General features: G+C 44.4%; 1 protein-coding gene across 3 annotated transcripts in view; it reads left to right on the forward strand.

Moving 5' to 3' along the window:
• Positions 1 to 19,313, forward strand: part of FAM120A (family with sequence similarity 120A) — a 123,049-nt gene that overhangs the window by 87,584 nt on the left and 16,152 nt on the right. For all 3 annotated transcript variants that reach the window (XM_034776821.1, XM_034776819.1, XM_034776820.1), the window contains 4 exons: positions 395 to 644; positions 7,209 to 7,323; positions 16,098 to 16,307; positions 17,368 to 17,551. In XM_034776821.1, the coding sequence (XP_034632712.1) occupies positions 395 to 644; positions 7,209 to 7,323; positions 16,098 to 16,307; positions 17,368 to 17,551 (759 nt within the window). The remainder of the gene's footprint in view (positions 1 to 394; positions 645 to 7,208; positions 7,324 to 16,097; positions 16,308 to 17,367; positions 17,552 to 19,313) is intronic.

Below are 19,313 nucleotides of genomic sequence, written 5' to 3' on the forward strand. Positions count from 1 at the left end.
CCGAATTAGGAGAATATCTGTGTAAAAAGAGAAATTAAGTAGCTTATCTTCCATTATGCCATTATGATAGAGAAAAATAATTTGGATAATTAACTAATTAGGTTAAAAACAAGTTGACAGTAATATTCCTACAATATATTTGTGTTTTTATGAAAACTCTTGCATATTAGAGAATGTGTTGAAGTGAGTGCATGTGAAAGAAATAATCCTTCAGGACCTTGCTGGTTGGCTACTAGTCATGCAAATTAGCATACATGATACAGAATCAGTACAGCCAATATAACACCACCTGGGTTAAAATGACCTATTGATTTAAATGGGGAGGCTATCTGTATATGAAGTTTAAAATATACAAGACTTTGAATTTTTTTTTTCAATTGTTTTTGTTCTGTAGTTTCACCAGTGATAATTAAAGAATGGGCTGCTTACAAAGGAAAATCTCCCCAGACCCCTGAACTGGTGGAAGCGCTTGCATTCAGGGAGTGGACCTGTCCCAATCTGAAGAAGCTGTGGCTGGGAAAAGCAGTAGAGGACAAGAACCGAAGAATGAGGGCATTTTTGGCCTGTATGAGATCAGATACACCAGCAATGCTCAATCCAGCTAATGTGCCCACTCATCTTATGGTGCTCTGTTGTGTATTAAGGTGAGGGTTTATCAATCACAAGTTAAAATAGCATAAAAGAAATGTGTTACTACACTGTATAATATATTGCTCTATCAAGTCTTTCTCTAATCCTGCATTAAACCATGACTTTGAAAATTAATAATTCATATTGCAAGTATTTTTGGAAGAAATTACTTCCTCACTTCTGTGATTCTTAAAAGTGTGCTGGCTGCTTGTCAGTTTTTCAGCTAATTCCATAGAGAGTTGAAAGAAGAAAAATTGGCTGTTTTCTCATAGTTGCTTCTTTGCATTTGAATTGATTTAGACTTGTTATATTTAAGGCCTCTAAGTAGCCAGGTTCAGACATTGCCTTTTGGGTCACAGAAACTGGCACTGTACATTCTCAAAGAAAAACCAAAAGGTGCTGCAGAAAATAGTTGTTTAGTAGCTTTATGGGATTGGAAAGTTCATGTAAATGATTTGCCGTATACCAGGTACTAGGATTCGCTATACTAGGCTTGCTGGTTCCCTTACTTGATTTGACTGGCCCACATGAGAGGTGCAGAATTAAGAAGGAAGAGACTAGCCTTCAATTTCGGAGCTGAATTAGGAATGAGCGCTCCTGTACCTTTGGCGGGGGAGGGGAATCTCTAGTCACCTAGTAAGACCCAGCTCTTGCTTCTTAATCTGGCAGGACCCAAGATCTCAAGCTGAAAGGTGAGATTTGTAAGAATGGAAGAAAGATTTTAGGTAAATTTTTGAGATGATAAATGTAAGTTTGCCTCCAATTTAATATTAATTTATCTTGCCTTCTGAGCCATGTATAGTTTTTCTTTGAGCGATTGGTTATTGTATTTCACGGAGGGTTGTGAGCATGGACCCGGAGCCGGAGCTTTTAAAAGTGTTAGTGTCCATTGTTCTGCGCATGCGCCCGTGGTACTGCCTCATGGTTTCGACCAAGGCGATAAAGAGTGGGGTGCAATTTTAAATAAGGCACTTGGCTTTGTAGGAGTAGAATATAATAGTTCCAATAATATTTTATTAAAACCCTTAACACATTTTAAAATAGTTTTTCTGTGATGTGACATAAATAGTTTATGTGAGGTATAAAAGTTTTATTGGCACTTGTTTGGAATGACCTGCATAAAACTTACTGTGACTTCACTTCGGAGTAATGTGTTCATCTCTGACTCATGTTGATGAAGCCTTTATACTACACCATTATTTCTTATTTTTATATGTATCATCATGCATTTCTGCTTTAGGTAGTATTTTTATGACCTATCCTACCCTTTGTTATTGAAAGCAGTGTGGGGTTCTGATGATCATGTGTGCTGTGGGGTGAGTTCACAGGCAGTGTCTCATCAGTATATTTTGCTTGGACATTTACATCACATAATGGATATTTTCCTAATTCATCTGCTCTAAGGAGCCAGCTCAAGGGGTATAATATAAAAATATTGTCAAACAACATTACTATTTTTCTTTGAGTAACTTTTGACCAAATACATATTTTTATACTATGCAAAAGTATTTGGATCAGCACAAACTACAACAATTAATTTAGACAAGGTGGGTGAGGTAATCTTTTATTGGACCAAATTCTGTTGGTGAAAGAGACAAGCTATCGAGCTACACAGAGCTCACCTACTGTGTCTCTCTCATGGGATCAATAGGGCTGCAACACTACTGCAAACAATAATTAATTTGTCATTTTTAATTAGCAGCATTATCAAAATATTGTCTGGCATTAAACCCTAAACTTCAATCTTTTTAGCTATGTCTTATTTTTTAATTTGAAGCCTGAACAAAAAGTTTTTGGCTTCATTCTGGTGGCTTTTCTGTTCACACAGTAATACTGTTTACTTTAGCTGTTAAAGTGAGGACTCTGAATAAGTCTTCTTTGAGTGATTGCACATGTCCATTACACTGTAGGTATTTGTGCTCTCCAGTGCACAGTCGTTGAAGAGTTTTTTTCCTTGATAGTACCTGTCGGGGCAGCCTGAGTACTCTCTGCTGTCTCATACACATTGGTCAGGCATAAAGGGCTAACCCCCCCCCCCACACACACACACACACACACACCTCAGTGCCTTCCTACCACCTTTTACGGTTATTGAAGCTCCCTGTCATTGCTTCTGCAAGTCTTTCTCAATACCTATATATTGTACCTATGTGTAGTTAGTGCAATCTAGTAGTTACTCAGTTTGTTAGTTTAAAAAAAATTGTTTTTATTGTTTGAGCATGTACGAGTACCGGAGGTATCCCCCACACTCTCTGGATTTCAAGCCCTGCCTCTATTGCGGCTATGCCGAATAGGGACCCTCACCCCCAGCTGCCTTAAGTACCTGGAGGAAGTTCATGTGAGGGACGAGTGCAGCATTTGTAAGGGCTTTAACCCTGTTCAGAAAAAAGACAGGGCAGTCAGGTTAAAATATCTGCTCATCAAATTGGCTGTGTGGCCTCCATCTGAGCTCTCTACGTTGCTCTGGATATAGAGCACCTTGGCGTTGGTCAGTAGCGCACTTGCCATGCTACTGATACCGACAGGCAGATTGGCATCCCCAGTGCCGGAGAAGAGGCATAAGAATCGGACTCGGCACGAGGACCATCAAAGAGGATGAACTCTAATAAAAACTCAGAAGGGTGATCAAAAAGGAAGCACTCCCCAGAGCACACCTCTAAACAGGGGAGTTCGTTGACTCCAGAGGCCAAAGTGGGCCTGTCGAGCCTGGTTCCCCAAGCATCTTCATTGCCATCTCCTTGCCCCAGTGTACCACACAGTATCTTTCTGGTACCCAGTCTACTCCTGAGGTGTTTGAGGCTGCGAAAGGGTTGTTGAATCTCAGTGCTGCCATCACCAATGGTTCAAGAGTCTCACCTGGCACCAGTGACGATGGTACCACCTCCAGCGCCTTCCCCTCCCCACTAAGCAGTTCCACCAGATGTGGCATCAAGGTACCAATGAGACCAGTACCATCTAAGGGAAAGGCACAGATGATATCCCTGTCTCCGCTTCAGAGTCAGTCTTCCTCTGCAGTCCAAAGGGTACCATACCACCTTGGTCTCAAGAAAAAGCTTCATCCTTATCAGACTCTGAAGTGGTTTCCTTTGTTTCCCAACCTAGCTGGTCCCACTGGGGGAGAGATGCCACCTGCCCGCCTGGGTTTCTGCCACAATACCAGCAGGGAGTTTACAGGAGGTATCCTTGGACTGTGTATAGCTGGGGTCCAGGGACATATTAGTGGCCCTTTCGGGACCCGTAGGTTCCTCACCCCAGTCAAGAGCATCCCTGCAGCCATCTGAGCTGGCTCCATCTGCTGGGCGCTAGGAGCATCGTCGCCACAAGCATCTTGGTACTGAGCAGGCTTGGGATCTCTTACATGAGCAACTGTAGGAACTGAACCATTAGTATCCTCTTCCTCCTCTCCTGATGAGACAGTCATGGTGGAGCCTATTTCTCCACTTCTGGGTGATTTATTTTAAGACTCTATCAGGAGCTGTGAGGAGGATGGCTAGGGCACATGATATCCACCTGGAGGAGTGGAAAAAATTCCACAAGCTAGTGGCTGTTCTAATCTAGCTCCAGATAGAATAGCTCTGCCAATAAATGCGGCTTAGAGCCCACCAAGATTCTCTGGCAGACCCCAGCTTCTCTGCCTCTGACTGCTGAAAGAGTAGAGAGAAGGTACTATCTCCCCTCCCGGGGGGTTGAGCACTGTATAACCATCCTCCTCCAATGCCCCTTGAAATTGCAGCAGCCAATGAAAAGGAATGATAGGAACACCAGACTTCAGCACCAAAGAATAAAGAGGACAAGAAGTTGGACTTATTTAGGAGGAAGCTTTATTCCACAGGTGGATTAGAGCTTCACATTGTGAATCAGCAAGCTGTGCTGGGATGCTTTGATTTCACTCTGTGGGGGATGGGTTTGAAATTGAAAGACAAGCTCCCATGTGAGGCAAAACAAGAGTTCCTCACTTGGATAGAGGAGGGCAAGTTGGTCGCCAGAACAGCTCTACAGGCATGTCTCGATGCAGCAGATTCTGCTGCATGCAACATGGCCTCTGCCTTCACTTGAGACGCTCATCCTGGTTGCATTCTTCTGGCCTCCTTCCAGAGATGCAACAAACCATTCAGGGCTTACCCTGTGAGCAGCCATTCTTCTCAGAAGAGACAGATGAGACTCTGCATAGTCTCAAAGATTCTAGAGCAACTCTGTAGACCCTGGGCATTTACACTCCAGCAGTGAAGCAAAAGGTGTTCTGTCCTCATCAGTCTCAGCGTTTTCAGTGATTTACTTCTTGAGTCCAAGACCTATCATAGAGAAGGAGCAGAGATTACAAATGGTAACCCCCATCACTGCCCTTTGTATCTGCAGCCACTGGTTCAAGGCAGGCAGCATCTTCCAAGAACTAATTTTTCATGGGCAGGTTGAGAGCAGTCTGCCAGTTCCAAGAGTGCCATCCTTTATTGTTTCAATTCTTCCAAAACACCTGTCCTACTTCAATCATCCTTGGGCCTACATTGCAACAGATTGGTGGGTTGTAAGCATGGTAGAAGTGGGATATTTGCTCTGTTTTATTTTTGCCTCACCTTTCCTTTTCCTTTCCCCATCCCTCTTCAGGGACAACTCTCACAAGAAAGCAAGTCTGAAAGCTATATATTTGCTTCTCCTTGTTAGGAGCTGTAGAGAGTCCCTCCCTTGTTCAGGGGAAAGAGGTTTCACTCCTGATATGTCCTGATCCTGAAAGCAATACAGACAAGTCAGTCCTGTCTCCAGTAGAGAAAATAGAATTTATTGGAGCGGTTCTGGAGTTGACAACAGCTAGGGCCTTGCTACACAGACAAGGTTTCTTGCAATTTAAAGCCTCATTTTGAACTTGAAGTTTATCCTCTCACCATAATGAGGAACTATTTAAGACTGCTGAGGCACATGCCACATGCACTTATGTGGTACAGTACGCCAGACAGTGCCTGAGAGCCCTTCAGGGCTGGGTGGCAGAGGTGTATTCTCCAAGAAGGCACCACATAGGCATGTTAGTGCATGTCCCAAGTTGCATCTTATACTCCCTAGACCGGTGGGTAGTCCCAACCAATGTATGCAGGGGAGTTCCTTTCACTCAGTTTCAGCATTCACTTACCTTAGTCAGGGATGCCTGGATCTGAGGTGGGAGGACTCACCTGGGATACCTGCAAACACAAGGTCTTGGTCTCCCAAAATCTCAGTCTGTACATAACCTACAGCTCCCTGATGTTTATCCTTTTAGCTTGCATAGCATTCCTCCCTCACATCAGGGAGTGGACATATTTGTGCCAACCGGCACTGTGATCATTAGGTTTTATGTAACCCCATCTTCACTAGCTAGGAAGCAGTTCTACTCTGGGATTTCTGTATCAGCAACACTCTGTTTCTGAACAGGCCCACCTCCAAGAGGCTCAGAACACACTGGCAGGGTGTAAAGCTTATGCAGGGTAAACTCATAAATTGTTCGCCCTCTATAACACCGATAGAGAGAGATGCACAACTGTTCCCTCCCCCCACCCCGATATTAATACATACTCTGGGTTAATTAATAAGTAAACGTGATTTTATTAAATACAGAAAGTAGGATTTAAGTGGTTCCAAGTAATAACAGACAGAACAAAGTGAATTACCAAATAAAATAAAACACGTAAATCTAAGCCTAATACAGTAATACAATTGAATACAGATAAAATCTCACCCTCAAAGATGTTTCAATAAGTTTCTTTCACAGACTGGATGCCTTCCTAGTCTGGGCATAATCCTTTCCCCTGGTACAGCCTTTGTTCCAGCTCAGGTGGTAGCTAGGCATGATGGTTGCCCCCTTTGTTCTGTTCCACTCACTTATATATCTTTTGCATAAGGTGGGAATCCTTTGTCCCTCTGGGTTCCCACCCCTCCTTCTCAATGGAAAAACACCAGGTTAAAGATGGACTCCAGTTCAGGTGACGTGATCACATGTCACTGTAAGACCCCAAGCTTTCATTCCTCCCAGCCTGACTCACAGGAAGGCCTGCCTGCAAACAGAGCCATCCACAGTCAATTGCCCTGGTTAATGGGAGCCATCAAGATTCCAAACCACCATTAATGGCCCACACTTTGTATAATTACAATAGGCCCTCAGAGTTATATTTTATATTTCTAGTTTCAGATACAAGAGTGATACATTTATACAAATAAGATGACCACACTCAGTAGATTATAAGCTTTGTAATTATATCTTACAAGAGATCTTTCATGAAGCATAGTCCAGTTACATTATATTCATACTAGCATATTTTCATAAAATCATATAGAGTGCAACGTCACATTGCCCTCCTTCCCATTTCTATCAGAGTCATTCCGGTAGGAAGGAGCTGAGGGGATCCTGGGGTGGCTCAGTCCTGTATGCCTGCGTATTGTGCGCAAGACAGCAGAGGGCACTCAGGCCGTCCTGACAGTAACTGCTAAGGATAAAAACTCTCCAACTGTGCATTGGAGTCCACAGACACCGACATGGAATGGACATATGCAACATATTGCGAAGAACAGCAGTTACAGAAAGGTTAGTAACTGTTCTTTGTTTGCTTTTGCTGTAGGTATATGGTGCAGTGGCCAGGGATCCGTATACTTCGTCGCCAGGAACTTGATGCTTTCCTTTCTCAAGCGTTGTCTCCAAAACTCTATGAACCTGACCAGCTACAGGAACTTAAGGTAATTCTTAATCTAACTTCCTTCATTAGAGAAATCTACTCCCAACTAATCCATAATATTAACATTGAGCAAGTGATGTTTTTCTCTAAAGACATTAAGCATTAAGGTCCATTTTTTTAAAGGTGATTTAGGTGTCCACTGTGACTTGTTTGTGCTGGGAAGCTTCTCCAGGATCATTTAATCTCCTGTGTTCTGAATATTGTACAGCTCTTTAAAGTATTCTTTCCATTGCTTATTCAATTCTTAGAAGTAGTAAACATCCTGATTGAAAGATGAAGAAGAAAAAAGGCACTGGGAAGTGACAATGTCTAACCAGTTTAGGAGCCTATTTCTCATTTTCAAAAAGTATTTAGGCACTTGAAAGTCAATGCGATTTTAGGCTCCTAAATCCGGTGTTGCAACACTGAGCACCATAACGCCTAAATATCTTTAAAAATCTGGTGTGTCCCTTCAATGTATATAGGTCACTTAGTATGTGAAATGCAAACTTTAAGTGCAGCAAAGACTGGTACTCACTCAGTTGTAGTGTATTGTTTATATTATGAAAATAAAATTTGATGGGGGGGGTGAGATTTTATTCTTACTGTTTTATGATAGCCCTTTGAAAGCTTAAACCAGAAATCTGTTTCTGAAGAGAGAGCTCTATTTTCCTTCTTGTGAGGTTGCTCTTGAATCATCATCTTGCTGATTTAAATAAATAGATTTCTTTGTTTAGGGTCAAAAGATCCTTGTAGCAGTTATTTTGGGTGGAAAAACACAGAGAAGTTTATGTAGACTTAAAAGCATAAATAAAGAGGTGGGGGAAGCAGTCTTCCAGCATTGATTGTGTTACATAAATATTAACTTGCATACTTTTAAAAGACTTCAGCAAAGATACTTATCTTTCTAGATACAATTATATATTATGAAGTAAACATAACTAGCTAACCCAGAGGTGGGGACCTTTTTTTCTATCAGGGCCACTGACCCACAGAAAAAATGAGTTGCAGGCCACACACAGCCCTGCGGGGGTGGGGGCGCGGAGGCTCGGGGCTTTACTCCGCAGCAAGGTGAGCTGGCGCTCACATCTCCAGCCCCGCAGAGGGCAGAGGCTTGTGGCTTCCCCTAGGCTTGGGGATGCGGCCAGAAACGAGGGGTTCAGGGTGTGGAAGGGGTCTCCGGACTGGGGCAGGGGATTGGGGTGTGGGAGGGGGTGAGGGCTCCAGCTGGAGGTGCAAGCTCTGGGGTGGAGCTGGGGAGTTTGGGGTGCAGGAGGGGGCTCCGGGCTGGGGCCAAGGGGTTTGGAGTGCGGGAGCGGGCTCAGGGCTGGGGCAGGGGGTTGGAGTGCGGGAGGAGGTTTGGGGTGCGGGCTCTGGGAGGGAGATTGGTTGCAGGAGGGGGCTCAAGGCTGGGGTAGGGTGTTGGGATGCGGGTGGTTGTGTGGAGTCTGGGAGGGAGTTAGGGTGCGGGAGGGGGTTCTGACCTGGAGCAGGGGGTTGGGGTACAGGTGTGGGTGTGGGGAGGGAGTTAGGGCATGGGAGGGACCTTTGTATGTTGGTCTGTCTTCATAGTGGCACCTTCTTAGAACCCCTATCCAGAATTCTGAGCCCCAGAATGGAGAAAATGGCAGGGTTTAGTCCTGTATTTATAACAGACAGATGGATCTTGAGCCCATCCAGCACTCTGCTAAATTAAAACGAAAGAAAGCTTTAGCATGGGGAAGGGAATTGGTGACCTGAAGCAACCCACTCAGTCTTCTTTATGTTGTTGGAAGATGGCCGATGGGAGAAGGAACAGGAAGCGTTCCACTTCTGCGGCCTCACACTAAAGGAATAGTTGTATGTAGTCTAACAGAGTCCCCAGTATAAGAAGTAGAGCCCAACCAAGCCAGAGAGGACTGTGTCTTCCTACAGTGACTTGAAGGTGATTGCTCCAAGCCAGTGGATGAGCATGTGCTGTACTGAACTGAATGGGCAGATAGCAAAAACATCTTTTTTCCCCAAGTTGAGATCCACAGTTTGAAGAAGACACTGCAGAGAGCAGGGAGAAGCAGCAGCCCATGGCATTGCTCTCCCTAGTAGCTGGAGCAATGCAGCTCACCTAGATTTCAACTATCTAGGGTCAGACAGGTAGATGCATTGTGTTTCCTCCTGCCACCAGGATCCAGCCAGTGGGAATGCTGCAGAGATCATGCATTGTCTGTATGTTTTCCTATGGTGTCAAGCAGGCTATATCTTGTCAGAGCCTTACCTGCCTGTGTTTACTGCTAGCCCCCAGCTGTGTAGTCTCTCTGTCTGATCCTTTAAGCAAGTCAGATATCATCTTTAAGAAGCCATCTCCTATTTCTCCCACTCGTTTGAGGAAGGATCCTCTGGCTATCATCCAGCCGTAAAAAGAAGTTGCATAAGGAGATGCATACAAGAAAACCAAATCAGTTGACCCCAGTGAATCCCACATTTTAAGCATAAAAGAGCTAATAAATCCCATAAACGATTATGCGAAAGAAAAAAATCCTGAGTCTCAATCAGAATATTATTTGGATTGTTATTCAGCAGGTGGAGAGAATAAATCACTTTCCAGGATCCTTGCAGCCCAAGGATGCCTGAAAAGCCCAGACTAAAAATATATATAGTATATATTTTCAAAAGGAAATGAGGGAAGAGAGATTCTTCATTGTCATCTTTCTCTTTCTCTCTCAAAGCAAAAGCTCTCAAACCTGTTTCAGCCATTGCGAATGGGATCATTTGCAGAAGTTCTTCTCTGATTGCTAAAAAGCAACACATCAGATTCCTGAAAGCAGCATCACTAAGTCCTCCCATCATTCACAACTGCCCATGTGGAGCCTGAACTGAGTCATTCAGGACCGTTGCTGAGATCAGTGTCTCCATATTTTCTGACACTCAGTTTCTCACATTCAGTTAAGGAAAGTCTTAAAATAAATGTTTTAACCATTCAGCTACAGTGTGTCACCTTCCTTCAGGATAAGGTGGTTAACGGTGCTGACTCAGTAGTCAGACCAAAGGATAACTATCTTTTGCACCATCAGAGAGACAGTGCACATCTCTCCAGGAAAACACAAAGAGCTTTTGTCCAAATCATGAACATCCCTTGAGTGAAACACTCTCAATGTTTAGAAGTACAATCAAAATATATTTGCACATGTCTGAGACCTACAGAAATCAACACAAGTACTTTATCCTGCAGCAGGCTGGGGGGCATACAAAGTCTCAGTGGCAGGATGGATCAAGACATGTATCTCAGGGTCTCACAAAGCTAACTGGGCAACCTTACTTGTAGGTATTGATGAAAACTCAAATGGCAACTTCATGGCCAAAAGGTAGGATATGTCATATGAGGAAATCTGCAAGGCAATAACTTGGTCTTCATTCCTCACATTCTCATAACCCAACAATGTAGACATAAAGTCCTCTGCAGATTTTGTTTTGTGTGTGTTAACAAAGTAAACAGTCTTGCCCCGTCTCCAGTTTCAGTGGGTAGAGGTGGAAACCCCACTATGAAGACTGCTGGACACAAAGGTTCCAGCAGAAGAATCCCAGAGGAGAATAAATTGTTTTGTCTCTGAGAAAAATGAGTGGCAGAGACGAGGCCACTGATAAACAGGATATTTTACCTTAAAACATCATGTATTTGTTGATGGAGAATTTTTTTTCTCCATCAACAAGTTTTATTTTTAGGTTGTGTGTAGGATTAGTATGGAATATTTCCATAATACTTGTTGGTAACTGCAAATGAAATACTTAATGCTCCATTGTTACTGTCTTCACACACAGCTGCTGCTTTTTTTCTGTTGAAGTCAGGCACAGAAGGAGCATGTGGGTTTGAACACAGCTGCATATCTGCAAAGTGATTTGGATCCTCTTTTTGTGATCTTGGAGATTTCTGATTTATGTGCATGAAAGATGAAGCAATTTAATTACTATTGAAAATTAATGGCAAATGTTCCCAGGGAAGGATTGACATCTTCACGTGTCAACTGAACAGGCAGAGTTTACTCCTGAAGGCATTCTGTGCCAAAAAATTAAAAATTTTGTGCACAATATTTTTTAATTCTGTGAAATTCTGCAAGCTTTATTTGTCAATAAATAAATGCAGAGGCTTCAGCATGGCACAAGCCACTGGCTGCACAAAGATGGGAGATCGCTCTGCAGCCTCCCCACCCCCAGGATACGGATTCAGTGGGGAGGCTGCACCCGACCCTGACACAGCTCACGGCCTGGGCCTACCCCAGAAACACCATGGGGCCCTGTCCCTCTGTGCCAGGTGCACCAGCTGTGGGGCAGGCAGGCTCAACCAGGCAGGGTCCAAGTGTGGAGGGGCTCAGTGTGGGGGGAGAGGATTCTGTGTGGGACAATCTGGGTGCAGGCAGCTCTGGAGGGGGGGTCTAGGTGTGGGGGGATCTGGATGCACCAAGGCTTGTTTGGAGTGCACGGGGTTCCAGGTGCAGGGGCTTCCTGGTGAAGGTGGTTGGGGCTCAGTGGAAGGGTCTGGGTGTGGGGGTCTCAGCAGAGGGTGCTGGGTGCTGAGGGAGTGGGGCTTGGTGGGTGTGGGTCTGGGTGCAGCTAGGTGGGGGTCAGTGGCATGGGGGTCTAGATGTGGGGGCTCAAGGGAGTGGGCCTTGTCAGGGTGGGGGTTTGAATGCAGGGAGCTCAGTGTGGGAGTGGCCTGCGTGCCGGGGTGGGGGTCCAGAGGCAGAGGGTCTGAGTGCAAGGAGGTTCCAGATGCAGGGATTGAGGCTCCATGGGGTGGGGTTTGGGTATGGAGGGCTAGGGGGGTTCTGGGTGTACAGGGTGAGGCTTGGCAGGGGTGTCAGGGTATGGGAGGTCCAGATGCATGGGGGTTTGGCGGATGGGGGAGCAGCTCCCTGTACAGAGACCCCTCCCCCTGCTGCTGAGGCACAATGGGGGCAGGAAGCAGGGGAGGACACTGAGCTTCCTGCAGCTGGAGGAGATTTCTGGGGGCAGGTCTGACACAGCCTCAGCCACTCCTTGCAGGGGAAGAGGAAGTCCCGTCCTCTCCTGCCCAGCTGGGACTAGCAGCTGATCCCAGCTCAGGGTAGGAGCCACTGGCTGGGGTGTCCCCAGCCCTGCGGTGATTTACCTCTCCGCCAGTTGCTCTGGATGCCTAAAACGATGTACCTGCGCTGGTAGGAAGTGGTGCGAAACTGCTCTTGCTCTTCCCTTTGCTTCCTTGTAAGAAAGTCATTTTTCTGCGGGGAAGCAAAGAAATCTGCAGGGGACATGAATTCCATGCACACGCAGTGACGCAGAATTCTCCCAGGAGTAAGAGTTCTCTTGTTTACGCACCGAAAATAAATGCTCCTTATTTTCTTTCCATTATCTCCTCTTGTCCCTCAATCAGTCTGTTATTTTACCATCACATACTCATTCTGCGTTCTTTCAGCTCCAACTCTTCATTAATAAAATTTGTTTTTCTAATGATACAAGACTGCCTTTCACAATTTCTACAGATGCTGACACAATTTTTCAAAGATGGCAACCTAGAGCTAATAGAAATTCCTTTGCAATGGAAGTGGGCCTGAGGGGGAAAACACAATGTTTCAGAACTGAAACATTAAAAAACGAAATCTTAAAGTTGAGCACTCCTGAGAGTTTCCAGCAGTAAACCGCAGAATATACATTGAAAACATCAAAATATTTTTTTGCTATCTACAGTTTAAACAATATTAAATGCAAACATTATCAGAGAATTTCATGGAAATCTCTTAACCTTTATTTGCTGTAACATGTTCCAATATTGTCTGAAAAAATTATGTGATCAGCTGCATATAATACATGTTATGGGTGCTCTTAAAGCAGCACTGAACTGTAGTGTGCACCTTGTAAGATTTATATACTTAAGCCCCAAACTTTGGGGTTCAGCTGAGATGTTCTTAGCACAGGATCTAGGGAGTGAGGGAGACAAGGATGGTTTTATTCCTCTTTCCTCAATCCAGTGGCTAGTTCAGCTCCAATGCAATTTATAGCAGTCTGAGTATTTTCAGAGTTTCATTAGAAACCACTGTAATCTAATTCAAACTACTGTAACTTCTATCAAAATGGGTTTAGAATTACACTAGGTGAGTGGTATGGGGCTTGTTCACACATGGATAATCATAATCACAATCACCAAATGACATACTCTGTTAAACAGGAAATTATGATAGAGTTCAGCACATTGCTTTTGTTGTAGACTTAACTGTCAACTTCTTTTAACATCAGATCACAAAGAGGTAAATGGAAGCTGGATTCTGATCTATGTGCTAACTTCAAAATTCTATTCTTTAAACAAAAAAGTTTCTTTAGTGTGTATGTGGGGTGGGAGGTCACCTACTTGACTGTCCAAATAATTACAACCAACAGAGGAAATAAAAGAAACGTTAATTTCTTTTCATTTTGGGAGAAGATAGGAGAAGAATAGCATTGATATTTCTTAACCTGCGCTTAACTTCTAGCTCTTTTTAATACTTCTAGTTAAGCAAGCCCAACGCTATTTGAAGATATACCTTTTCTCCCAGGGATGTGGTGAAGTCAGAGAGCAGCTTCTCAACTGTCAGTTGCATGGAAACATTACTTTAAATCTCACAATGGAGATCCTTGCTTGACAACATAAGCGAACAGTGCTGTCTTTGTCCTACTGTGAAAAGAATTAAAAAATTATATGATTGCTACCAATCATTAAATCAGCACAGGGCATATTTAAGGCAGCCTTCCTCTTATTCCAGTCACATGACCCCTTCCCTCTTCCACCATCATTTGGGTTTTACTTTGGCATGAATTTTATTAGAGATATAAGGTAGGTGAGGTAATATCTTTTATTGGTTAAACTTCATCTACCTTGTGTGTCTCATATCCTGGGACCCACACAGCTATAACACTACAACAAACATGAGTTTTTATTCTTCTCTTCGTTAAATCTCATTTCTGTAGCTAATCTACTTGTCATGTCTCATGAATGAATATTAAAATATGAAATGTAAATTTGCATTATTTGAAATCAAATGTTTTCTTTTGGAGTGCTGGTCTGGGAGCAATCCTTAGAATACTTACTTGTTCTGAAAGCATTTGTAGTGGTCTGCCAAAGTATTTCTAGCTTTGGAACTGGTAGGTCATGGCACATTGGACATAAAAACTGTTCTTGATACTCTTGTTTTTCTTCCTAGCTGTTTCCAACATGATTTTAGTGAGAAATATCTCAGTAATTACTAGAGTTGAAGATTTTGTGCTTTATGCCAGTGATTTTTGAACTGGGGTCCACGGACCATTGGGATCCACAGACTATGTCTAGGATTTCCAAAGGGGTCCGCACTTGCATTAAAACATTTGTAGGGGGTCCGCAAATGAAAAAGGTTGAAAACCACTGCTTTATGCCATTTGGAAGCCCAATGCCAAGCTTACAACTAAATGGTTTTGTATGGATTTTAAAGAAGTTCTCTAGCAGTGCTTAACGCAATGGCCGCAAAAAATCATGTCATATTTTACATACGTGTGATAGGAAAGCAAGCTCTTAATCAGAATGATGTGAAATTAAGGTTTAGTAGCTCATGAGCTCCTAGATCAGGGGCGGGCAAACTTTTTGGCCTGAGGGCCGCATCGGGTTTCAGAAACTGTATGGAGGGCCAGTTAGGGAAGGAGGTTGTGGCTTGGCCCCCACCCCTTATCCGCCTCCCCTCTGGGACTCCTACCCCATCCAACCTCCCCCCCCCCCCCCCACACACACACACCGTTCCCTGACAGCCCCCCCGCCCCCATCCACCCACCACTCCCTGTCCCTGTCCGCCCCCGGAACCCCTGCCCCTCGCCTCCCCATCCAACCCCTCCTCTCATTCCTGACTGCCCCCCTGGAATCCTTGCCCCATCCAACCACCCCTTCTTCCTGTCCCAACTGCCTCCGGAACCCTGCCCGACAGTCCCCCGCTGCCCCATCCAACCCTTCCTCTCTTTCCTGACTGCCCACCCAGGACCCCTGCCCTCATTCAACCCGTTCCCTGCCCTCTGACCACCCCGACCCCTATCCACACTCACGCCCCCTTTCCACCCCCTGCCCTCTGTCCAACCCCCCCTCCCCCGCTCCCTGCCTCCTTATCGTGCTGCCTGGAGTGCTGGTGGTGCCGGGCTCTGCAGCTGCACTACCCCAGAAGCTTGCAGACCCACCACCCAGAGCATTGCGCTAGCAGTGGAGCTCAGGCTGTGGGGAAGGGGGAACAGCAGGGGAGGGGCCGGGAGGTAGCCTCCCGGGCCAGGAGCTCAGGGGCTGGACAGGAGGGTCTGCGGGCCGTAGTTTGTCTACCTCTGTCCTAGATCTAGAGACAGTTGCTATATATAGTTAGAAAGGTAAGAGATTCCCAGCAGTACACAATGTTAATTTCTAGGTGATTAATAGGATTTCCTTTAAATTTTCACTGGCTCCCTGACTTTGTAGTGAGATTTGTCACTGGTCCATAACTGAAAAATCTAGTCATTTTAATTCCTCTCTTTGTTTGTGTTTGTATGGCATCAAAGGTTTTACTGCCTTTGTGTCTTTAGTTTTATAGGGGTGACAATCCAGCCTCCTTGAGCATTGTAATTTTGGATGCACAGGTAGCAGACTCCAGTACCTGCACACACAGGTGGTTTTGTGTACAAAGTTGCTTACAAATAAAAGTCCACTTATTGAAAATCCAACTCTTAACAATTCTGCTTTCAAAATAGACATGAAAATAATTGGCATAAATTAATAACTTGGAATTCTATCTGATACTTTCCGTATGTTCAACCGAAATTTCATTTTCCTTAAAGATTGAGAATCTGGATCCCCGAGGAATTCAGCTGTCTGCTTTGTTTATGAGTGGTGTGGATATGGCACTCTTTGCAAATGATGCTTGTGGACAGCCAATCCCATGGGAGCACTGCTGTCCATGGATGTATTTTGATGGGAAACTGTTCCAGACCAAGCTCATCAAAGCAAGCCGGGAGAAAGTTCCTCTCATTGACCTCTGTGATGGTCAGGTAGGTAGTTTCTGAAATGCAGTTTTTTCATATGTTCTGAATTTTCTTTAGTATCTAATGCAGTTTATCTGGCAATTGTTGATTTAAGAGAGTGTGGTCTTTCTATCTGGAATATAGATATCTTTGGGGATGGGAAATGGATCTTAATTATTAGGGCTCCTCTTGGGGAGAAATGGCATTTTAATAGACTTTGAAGGAAGTAGAATGACTTCTTTTTTCCTCTGTCCTGTAATCTCAATAAACAGACTCAAGGATTTTTTAGTTACTTTGAGGATGTACATGAATTCAGATTATCAAAAGACTATTATGCGTACATATGTAAGTTACATATTCGGAAATTGAAATCTTGTACATTCTCAAGGTAATGAGCAAATCAAGGAGAGCTGGCAACTATCTCTGTTCCTTCTCAGCAGTAGCATCTTGTTTTGCATCAAGATGGCAATGCTGTCAAAAAGGGCTATGCTAACATTGCTTTTACAAACAAACAAAATCCAGTACCTGATATATTTGACAGAGAATTGAAAAGAGTGAAGTCGGGCTTACAACACCTATTCTCAAAAACCCTTAATTTTTTACAGAAAACAGATTTTAAAAAAATAAACAATGTACGAGTATCACAAAATATCACCAAGTGATTGCTCATGGTAGTTAATTTTACTTCAGTATTTCCTTTTCTAAGAAGAGGAAATACTGCAGTAGAGTGTATAGTATAATAAATGCTCATCCCCTTTTTTGACTTCCTGGGTGATCTAGAGAGAAAAGAGTTGGTAAGACTACCATTTGGCTGTATTTGTTTCTGACACTTGGAAAATTGATTGTAGACTACTATATTAACTTGAATATGGGGATTTCTTGTGAATCAGTGAAATGTGGATAGTAGATTGTTACTAACTATAGCAAATTGTGATTTATCCATTGAAAGCTAGCTTTATTAAGAAATATGGGTGTGTCCCAACACCAGTCTACATTTAGTATTCCCTCAGTCAGGTTGATAAACACAAGTTGCATAGCACAAATACAAGATTTTAACATTTATTTGTGCACTTTTGTTTACTTGTAGGCTGAGCAGGCTGCCAAGGTTGAAAAGATGCGTCAGAGCATCCTAGAAGGATTAAATTTCTCCAGGCAGAATCATCCACTCCCTTTCCCACCTCCACCTGCCATGCCTTTCTATCCAGCTTCTATGTATCCTCGGCACTTTGGGCCAGTCCCACCACCTCAGGGCAGGGGGAGAGGTTTTGCTGGTAAGTGAGTGGTTGACAGTACATGTACATGGATTGAAATCAGTATGAAATAAATACTGTCATGTCATTCACATTCCAAGATTGTGTTCTGATTCATCAGCCCAACTTCATAGCAGTAGTGCAGTAAAATAAATGGTCAGAATATGGTCCAGCGTGTCTGTTGCTGGAAGTATAATTTTTATTGGCTGTGCCCTAGTAACTGAGGAGCCTGTAGTAATACCATTTGTTTCCTTCAAGATTGTAAGTAGCTATGCCAGTGCAAAATGCCTTGGAGGCTTTTGTTTGTATGTAGAGGAAAAAAGAGGAGTAAATCCACATAAGAGGATAGGAAACGTACAAATGATAAAACTGCCTTACTTTAAAATGTTCACATTTGTAAGTGTAGAGCAGGGGTAGGCAACCTATGGTACGTGCGCCAGAGGCGGCACGTGAGCTGATTTTCAGTGGCACTCACACTGCCTGGCTCCTGGCCACCAGTCCGGGGGGCTCTGCATTTTAATTTAATTTTAAATGAAGCTTCTTAAACATTTTAAAAACCTTATTTACTTTACATACAACAATAGTTTAGTTATATATTATAGACTTCTAGAAAGAGATCTTCTAAAAACATTAAAATGTATTACTGGCACACAAAACATTAAATCAGAGTGAATAAATGAAGACTTGGCACACCACTTCTGAAAGGTTGCCGACCCTAGTGTAGAGTATGAACGAATGGCTTAATTTGTGAAAGGAACAGGATAGCTGTTTGGGCTGAAGACAATGCCCCCACCCAATTTTTAAATTTAATTTTGGTACTTGCATTTAAACAGAGGCATGTCCTAGAGTAAGCACAAGAGATGACTGAATGATCACGCCATTCTCAATTTGTTTCCCTTCCTCATAGCAGTAGCCCCACCCACAAAGGGCTACATATGAATTTATATTTAATAGTCAGGAAGTTTAATAGTTATGGGTTTGGGGGGTTTTTTTGGTGTGGCAAGTGCTATCATGGAGGCTTGCTGCCTCAAAACTTGTAAGGACGTTAACTTATGCATTGGAGGTTCAGATCTCCAGATTCACAAATATACACCTCTACCCTGATATAATGCGGTCCTTGGGAGCCAAAAAATCTCACCGTGTTATAGGTGAGGCCACGTTATATCAGGGTAGGGAGAGGAACCGCTCCCCGCCCCAGCTCACCTCCGCTCTGCCTCTGTCTCCTCCCTGAGCGTGCCGCTGCCATTCTGCTTCTCCCTCCTTTCCAGGCTTGCTGCACCAATCAGCTGTTTGGGCCGGCAAGCCTGGAAGGTGGTGGGGGGGGGGGGTGGAGGAGAAGTGGAGCGGCGGCGGCACGCTCAGGGGAGGAGGCGGAGATGAGCAGGGAGCAGTTTCTCTGCGCCCTCCGTTACTTGTTGGACCCTCCCTGGGACCCCCCCTCTTCCCACCCCAGCTCACCTCCATTCCACCTCCTCCCATGAGCGCGCTGCAGCTCCGCTTCTCCCCCTTCCCTCCCAGGCTTGCCGCGTCAAACAGCTGATTGGCACGGCAAACCTGGGAGGGAAGGGGGAGAAGCGGCGCTGCAGCGCGCTCATGGGAGGAGGTGGAATGGAGGTGAGCTGGGGTGGGAAGAGGGGGGGTCCCAGGGAGGGTCCAACAAGTAACGGAGGGCGCAGAGAAACTGCTCCCTGCTCATCTCCGCCTCCTCCCCTGAGCGTGCCGCCGCCGCTCCACTTCTCCTCCACCCCCCCCCCCACCACCTTCCAGGCTTGCCGGCCCAAGC

Source organism: Trachemys scripta, chromosome 7 (genome assembly GCF_013100865.1).
Source record: "Trachemys scripta elegans isolate TJP31775 chromosome 7, CAS_Tse_1.0, whole genome shotgun sequence".
Lineage (NCBI taxonomy): Eukaryota > Metazoa > Chordata > Testudines > Emydidae > Trachemys > Trachemys scripta.